Here is a 9,012-nt window from a genome sequence, read left to right as displayed (position 1 = left end):
ACAGTCATTTGATTAGCAACAAAGTTATCCGTGGACTATAATCAGATTATAATCTCACATTCAATGTGAGATAAATAATACAAAAATATTAATACTTATATTCATATTAGCTAATATCCGTAATCAAACATTGGATAAATATAATCCCCTAAGTGCACTTGCATTAATGTTTTCGCATACAGAAAAATGCATTTGATTTTGTACCAAAGAAAAAAAAGGAAAAAAAAAGGTAAATTTCTTGTTCTGAAGAATCAATCTCCTAAATACCCCTCAAGGGTTAACAACTTAACATTACTTTGGTTTTAATATGTGTAGTCGCTTTAATCCTACAGCTTTAGTGCAATGTATTCAACGAGATGTAAGATCCAACTTGGCAACTCATATGTGAATAAATTCCCTTTTCTCACCAAAACAAAAAATGAAAACGATGGAATAACACAAAACATTCTTTCTCATCTATCTTTCTAAAAAAATTGTTCTCTTTTGGGTTCTTTTCTCCCGTCACAAGAAGTTGTTACCAAATATTCAACCACATTATGGACTACATAGACACAAGGTATTTAGAGTTTTAGGCAAAATACATAAGTTGCCACCTGACCTATGGCCCAAATCCTCCTTACACATTTTTTGTGGACGATAATAATATTACACACGCAACCTTTCTAAAGTGTATCTAGTACACACCATCTTGTTGTTGACCAGTTTTTTAAAATATGTGTAATTTCACGCACCAATAATATCGTGTCACGTGTCAAAACAAAAAGAAAATACAATAAAATACCTAATTTATACCATAATTAAAATTTCTTCTTTAAAAAAAGAAAAAATAAATAAAAAAGATCCCCCTTTCCCGCTTTTAGTAATTCCTTGCCCCCCTGCCCCAACCCACTTAATCATCTTCTCCACAATCTTTCCACAATTAACGCCATAGTTAGTAGCACTGTGTCCCATTTTCTTAATATTGCCAATGGAGCTTGACTCTTAGAGATGAATAAGAGCTAAAGATGCCCATCTTCTTCTACAAAAAAGTTTTTTTTTATTAAAATCATCATTGTCATAACAGTACCACTATCGCCATTAATTTTTAGAGCAAAATCCACAAACACTATAAACCCCCTTTTCAAACCCATTCAATTAAAAAAAAAATTGAAGTCAAAGAAAGAATCAACAGATCTGAAAATAAAATTATGAAAAAATATAGAGAAACTAGTCATTGATTTCATTAGCAGATCTGAAAGGGTTAAATCTCGGAGGAGATGACTAATAATTTAGAACTTGGATCTAGTTCTACAATTATTGTTTTGTTTTAGAGTTTAATCTATGGAGAAGACAAAGTGGGTGGCCGGGGGAAGAGGAAAACGTGTGGGGTGGTAGGGTGTGGAAAAGGGACCAAATTATTTGGAGATGAAATAGTTAAAAATAGAAAAGGAAGAATTGACTAAAAAAAGTTTAAAAGTAAAAAAGGCTGGACATATGGCGTTTAAGTAATGATTAAGACCCAAAAGTTTTGCATTCACTCGCCTCTTTTACGTGTAAAATACGCGCGCGCCATCTGTCAAATATGGTGTGTACTAGATACACTTTAGAAAGGTTGCGTGTGTAATATTATTATCGTTCACAAAAAGTGTGTAAGGGGGATTTGGGCCATAGATCAGGTGGCAACTTATGTATTTTGCCAAGTTTTAAGTTAATCTAACATAGTCTATTCACTAATTCTACTAATTCTATTCGCTTTGCATTTAATTCCGAAAGCTCAAATTATAGACCTCCGATTCAACTTGAAGGCATTTTATGCATTTCGTCTCATCCCTCGATGGTGATTTTGATTCGGCAACAAGGAACTTGCTAGATTTACCGCAATTGAAACGGAAAATAAAATACCAGTTATATCTTTTATTACATTGAAAACGAAGAATAAAAATTTTGTAATCTCTGAAACAACAAATACATATAGCAGTACAAAAAGCTAAGAGAACCATTCATTAGTATCTGGAACTGTATTTAACCCACTTGGAGAAGAAGATCCCAGTAAATCTTGGAAGCAATAACTGTCAATAGATTCAAGCCCATCAAGCATTAACCTATCCAAAAACCCATTATCCGACCCGGTTCTGATATCCAAAAACCCGTTATCTGACCCGCGACTGACATCCATTTCCACGTCATCCTCAACAGCCGCCGCCGCCGGGGGTTTTGCTTCCTCTTCCGGTTCAATCGCCGGCATGTGGCCTTCGAACAACGCCATGTGACCAAACAACTTGTCCTTTCGAGAAAAACTGGTACCACAAGAACACTTCCACTTCGTCTCTCCACAGTGCTTCAAATGGCTTTTCAAATCCGCGAGTACCGAAAAACTCTTCTTGTTGCAGCGCGTGCACGAGTACATCTTCGGACAGTGACTCCTCTTGAAGTGATTCTTCACGCAAATCGCCGATTTTAACGGCCGAAACTTGCTGTGCGATTTGTTCCGGCAACAACCAACAAACGGGCACGAAAACCTCCTATTCTTCGAACTTGATTCAATGCATTTATCGGGTTTTGCTAATGCTTCGGGTGTTTTGTACTGATTCCCGTGAGCTCTCATATGCATCCGCAAATTCGCATCTCGTTTGAATCCTTTTCCGCAAAAATCGCAGAAGTGAATGTGCTCCGCCAGTAGCTCCACCGCGTCCAGCTCAATAATCTCCCAATCGCCGCCGTCTTCTTCCTCTAAAACATCCATTTCAGAACCTCTCCGATCAAATTCTGAAAACGTTCGCTTGTGACTCGATTTTGGATTTATTTTCAGTTCCGGCGGATGCGGCGAATTATTTGGTGATTGGGTGGAGGAGAGAAGGGCGGCGCCGTTAACGATAATCTGATGAATGGCGTAGGTGATTTCGTCGGAGACCATGTTCATTTGGTGTTGACCAAGTAAAGTATTGGAGTTGACCGAATCTGAGAGGAATTTCTGGAGGGTATCCATTCGGGCTTGGACGGCGGAGAGGTTGAGAAGTGGAGCCCTAGGACCATCTCCGATCATAGGTGCGGCGGACATTGTGGTTAAAGGAGGCTTGGTTTTGGCCGGAGTATGACGTAAGTCACCGAAAAATGACATGTTGTGAATAATAAATTGAGAGAGCTGTAGGTATATGGAAGATAATGATAGGGGTTCTTTTTTCGATTTTACGGTGGAAATGAAAGTGGGATTTTAATATTTTAGTGGCGTCGTCGCGATTGAAAAATTAGCGCGCACGTTTGAACGGACACGTGTCGAAAAGATACTTTGAGATAGACAAGATTAGTACTTTTTCTTTTCTTCTCTTTTCGGAGTAATCCTTAAAAAACGACAATAACACGATGGGTCAACGTCACTCATTTGTATTTCTTTTCCTAATGAAATTATGTCTCCAACTAAAAATGAATAGTAGAATTATAATATGAGCGGCATTAATCATTAAGAATAACTTCGTTCATATTTTTATAGTCTATAGTATATTTTTCATAATAAAATTTTAGTGTATTGGTATACTTAAGCACACGAAGAAGTTACTTATTGGTATTTACAATTTTTCTTGATGAAAGACCTAATTTTGTGTTTATGTTACATAACTATATGAATTATTCTTGAACTTCTTGGTTAATTCCCTAAATCACCAATATAAGTGTATTCGGGTAAGTTTTTATACAACAACAACTACCCAGTAAAATCTCACAAAGTGAGGTCTGGGGAGGGTAATGTGTACGCAGACCTTACCCCTACCCCGATAGGGCAGATAGGCTGCCCTCGGCTCAGAAAACAAAAAAAGATAATTCACTAGTAACTCCAGTAGAAACCGTAATAGTAACGAAGCATAACAATCAAAAGATAAATGACATGCAATAACAGTAACTAGTAACTAAGGCCCGAGGCTAAGATAAACAACAAAGATAGTGTGGATTCAACATAATCTGCAAGCCATCTAAGATCAACTCTAATCCAACCCCGCCTCACCCCCGGTATGAAGTAAGGAAAGCTCTACTATCCCATAACATATGACCCTAATGCTTGACCTCCAAACCTTCTTATCAAGGGTTATGTCCTCAGAAATCTGCAGTCGTACCATGTCCTGCCTGATCACCTCTCCCCAATACTTCTTAGGCCTCCCTCTACCTCTTCTCGTACCCACTACCGCCAACCGCTCACATCTCCTCATCGGAGCATCAAGGCTTCTCTTCCGCACGTGCCCGAACCATCTGAGTCTCACTTCCCGCATCTTGTCATCCACAGGAGTCACGCCCACCTTCTTCCGAATATCTTCATTCCTAATCTTGTCTATTCAAGTGTGTCTGCACATCCACCTCAGCATCCGCATCTCTGCTACCTTCATCCTCTGGATAAGGGAATTCTTAACCGGCCAATACTCTGCCCCAAACAATATGGCCGGTCTAACCACAACTTTATAAAATTTACCTTTAAGAATCGGTGGCACTTTCTTGTCACACAAACTCTAGATGCAAGCCTCCATTTCATCCGGCCCGTCACTTTCTTGGCACTTTCGGGTAAGCTTTTATATTTCTCGAAAAGAAATTGGCATTAGTAGAAAGTAAAAACTGCATCCTTTAATATTTGTAAACAATAATTTTCAACTGCGGATATACGACGCTCGATATCTATACTTTCATATGAACCTATATTTACTTCGAAATTTTATGTCTTTTCTTGTCGAATATTTTCCTTTTCTCTATGACGGTGTTGATTAAACATTTAATAATGAAAGAAAAACGTCTACAACTTTTGGTTTTTTAATATGAAATGATATTTCTCTATTAAACTAAAACTTTAACATTAATATATTTTTAAATATAAAAATTTATTATTTTTAGTAAATTAAAAAAATAGCACATAAAATGAAACAAAAGAATAGTAGTTAACAAAAGAAAATGCCGTTTTTAATCAACTTACGGGAGAAATTCTTGCAATGCAACAGCTGTCCTCGTAGTTAGTGGTGGCAAAGTCAGATAATTGAGCCACCGGCCAGTGGTGGCAGTCCATCGTTTAATTTTATATTCTTAATAAGTATTATTATTTATATAATAATGGTATGAAAAGGTTAAAATAAAGTAACTGATAAGTAAGAATTTATATAATGGGCCTCAACAAAATTTAGTTTGTTGTATTCTTATTATATACTCCTGTCGTTTGAATATATGATGAATCATTTTTTAGTTCATCCCAAAGAGAATAACAATCTTTATATTTAAAAATAAATTAATTTAAATTTGTTATTTTATTCTTAATAAATTAATTTATAATCAAATAAGTACCTATACATTATTTTAAATAATAGATATTTTATATTTAAGTTTAGTATTTAGTCAAACTCTACGGAGAGGTAAGGATTCTGTAGGCCCCATCATGTTGGGAGTGGACTTATAATAAATCATTTTTGGTTAGTATTATTGATGGATGCACTTACGAGAGCTTTACTTGTCGCCTTCCGACGGCATCGAGATTGAGGAACGAGACCCTACTCCGGGCTTTGGATCAAGGAACCCAACAACTTTCCCTGCATTATTACCAGCCAAAATACCTTACCACCCCTTAAATTTGACAAAGATTATTAATTACAATATTAAATTATTCGTGGTCTTAATTACTTTCTCAACTTTACTTTTTGGAAGCCATTACTTTACTGAACGTTGATGTGGTAAAAAGTGTGGGTGCACTCGTTTGTCACGTGTATTTTTTTGTATATGTGACATTTTTTAAAAAATAAAATATATTTTTCGAATACAATTTATGATAAAACTTGAATAGAACTATATTATTTAGGCTAATTTTTTTTTTTGGCTAAAAATAATAAAGTTTTAGTTTATCTTTTTTTTTTTGAATTTGACTTGATAATAAAGAGTTATACAACTGAAATAAATAGTCAAGGCATCTAAAAAGTTATAAAAATACATAGTTTGAAATTAATTATTTTGGCTATAATTTTTTATATAGCTCTAAATTATGGTGCATATATATATTTTGACTTGATATAAGGTTATTTTGGTAAACCGACATTGTATTCATGCTTTTATATATATATATATATATATATATATATATATATATAAGCATGAATACAATATCGGTTTACAAAAATAACCTTATAAGATTAAGCATAATAACTCATAATAAAAGGACATAACCGGATTTCTAGATATTAGCTTTATAATCCTATTAGTTTTAGGATATAATACTACACGTTAGGACATACATGATTACCTTTAGGAATCCTGTTAGTATAATTACTTTCGTGATGTCTAATTCATATAAAATTAATTAAGTAAATATCTTTAGTCCAGTAATCTTATTACTTTTAGGATACACCTTAAAAATTCCTATTTGATCCCTATTTACTTTTAGAAAAAAAATTTAAAAATATTTCATTTAGAACAAGTAAATATCTTCCATACACAATCTTCTTGGAGGAAGTTAGACACAAATCTAAATCTCCTTGACGTGTGAATCTACTAAGCTATCCCATAAATAAATACCTAATTATTGGAATTCAATTTGCTTATTTTTATTTCAAGAATATTAAAATATACTATTTAGGGATTGATCTAATATTTAGGATTTTGAAGTCAACTATTAAATGTATTATCCACTGGGACAATTTAACATTGTGCAATAGAATCATGACTTTGCACAGACTTACAATTCCAATTTTCTTCTCTTATAAATATGAAGTATGGAATATTTCATGCTGCAGAAACATTTCAACGCATAAGCTAAATTTTCAAGTATAATAATAATCGCAAGAAATATATTTCTTTCATGGATGATGAAAAGCTGAAGGTAGAGTCAAATGAAACTATTGGCACTACAAAAATATTAGAAAGATCTTATGGCAACTATTGCTGGTTGTATAACAGCCAGAGCCATCAACGATATTTTTCTTACCAAGATAAGATGATTTTTAGCGTATATGCATTATAAAAATTATTTTATTTTGTCATGCTAGAAGTATATATATGTTAATGCAAACAATCTAATATTCTTTGCATAGTTAATATATAAGTATTAATATCACTAGACGTGATTCATAATTAAATAAAAAATACATATGTGATTTTGTAAATAGATATTAGGTGAATTTTTTTCTTTTTTGTTATAAATCATATTTAATTGATATACATATTTCTTTCTGAAAGAGTAAAAGCTATAACCAATTAACCATAAAGTTAAAAAATATCCGCAAAAAAAAAAAAAAAAAACAAATAGCGGATGGTTCTTGTGGTTCTTTTTGGGGCATCAAAGTAATTGAATATTTAAGATTTCTCCTAATTCTTTATTAATGGGATATTAAATTTGCATGTACATAAAATTAATAGATTTTAAGCATAAAAAAAATAATCTGATGGATGTTTAAAAGAAGGAAACACTAATTCCTTTTCCCCTTCCCTCATTATAAATTTGTATACTTATAAAGTTATCTATATCTATCTATTCCCTTTAATTTTGAGTATAAGTTAATCAACATGAAATTATCTCTTTAAAAAATTATTTAACCAACCTAAATATCCAGAATTTTGGCAAGAAAGAGAGAAGACAAATGAGAAAATGCATTAACTTCAATGATAACTAAAAACTAAAATTCTCAAGGTCCATGATATATATTGAAGTACTATTCTTGTCCATGTGGAATTGGTAAAGGGATTAGCTTGATGAGTTCTTGGAGTATATTTGTCATGCTGCTCAATTAGAGATATTTAATATCTCATTAGTGAAAGTTAGATGATAATTATAAATTATATAAATTTATAGTTAAATTAGGGTAAGAGGCACTTTAAAGTGTTATTATGCAAATAGAATTGTAGAACCAGTAGGAAATAACGATTCAAATAGTAAAAAAATTGAGTTCTTATAAGAATTGATGATACTTTTAGAAAAGAATTTTGGAGAAAAGAAATAGTAGAATGAAGTAGCATGATAAGAGAAGACTCCTAGGTTTACCGTGAACCATGATTTTCTATTCTTTTTTTCGAATATTTCAAAACCTTATGTTTATTAAAAATAGAAGTAGGGTAAAGGCCGTACAATTTGTTTTTTAAGGCAATGAATAGGAAAAGAAACCAACTTATTTTGAACTTTTTGACAACTTTTATTTATATAGCTGATAAAATGAATTTGCAAAGGAATATTTTATTATACTCACTTTGAGATGTTGGTTTTTTGTCTATTTATTTTCTCATTAAACTGCTTTTCAATGGTGATACAGGTACTTGATATTTAATTCATATATACTTTCACATATCGGTACGTATCTTCGAAAAAGTTCATTAATTTGTTCTAAATCATCTTCTAGGCTTATTTAGTTGTTTACTTCCTAATTGTTGATTCCAATTCTTCAAAAGCATTGTTTGATTTTAAACATCTTTCAATTGAAGGAACTATGCCTCATTTTTCTTATTATTTGAGTTTACTTTTATATATGTTATATACATGATAATTTTGGATTTTACATGCCCTTTAGTGATTAATACGAGATAATTACGTGCAACGCATGTATATAGAAACTAGTATATATATAACTTACTAGATGTATTAATCAAAATCTGACCGCTGTAGTCAAGCTGACCAACATCCCGTCCAAGCAGCAAGGCAGCGAAAGACGACATGGTCTACTCCATATCCCGCACTCACAATATCCATCTAGTCAGAAGAAACAACGTTCAGGGGACGATCAAGGTAGACATAGTGTGAAAGAGTGTCAGACCAAGTACATAGCAAATGTCCCATGATTATATATAGTAGGGGAAAACCTTCGGTAAGGGGGGCGGTTTTTTACTTCTTTTTCTCTCCCTAGTTCTCTCTTTTGTAATCTTCATAATGAAAAGAAGAGCGAAACATTCTCCAAGAAAATATGTAAAATGGTCTCCTCCATTGGGAGCCACAACAGAAAGTTTCAATAAGATTGGTTACCTCTATCTCATCTTATGTATTATTTTTCCAATTAGTTTATTGAACTGGAATTTATTATAATTGACTAAGATTTACCC

At 33.0% G+C, this 9,012-nt stretch overlaps 1 protein-coding gene across 1 annotated transcript; it reads right to left on the bottom strand.

Annotated features, from left to right (window-relative positions):
* Window positions 1-1,860: 1,860 nt before the first annotated feature.
* On the bottom strand, window positions 1,861-3,194 carry LOC107780645 (protein SENSITIVE TO PROTON RHIZOTOXICITY 1-like). Its single transcript, XM_016601204.2, has one exon. It carries the CDS (start codon window positions 3,095-3,097, stop codon window positions 1,967-1,969), a length of 1,131 nt encoding a protein of 376 aa, XP_016456690.2. The 5' UTR covers window positions 3,098-3,194; the 3' UTR covers window positions 1,861-1,966.
* Between the last annotated feature and the right edge of the window lie 5,818 nt (window positions 3,195-9,012).

The sequence above is a fragment of the Nicotiana tabacum genome, chromosome 11 (assembly GCF_000715075.1).
Source record: "Nicotiana tabacum cultivar K326 chromosome 11, ASM71507v2, whole genome shotgun sequence".
NCBI lineage: Eukaryota > Viridiplantae > Streptophyta > Magnoliopsida > Solanales > Solanaceae > Nicotiana > Nicotiana tabacum.
This window is presented reverse-complemented; position numbering and strand designations above follow the sequence as displayed.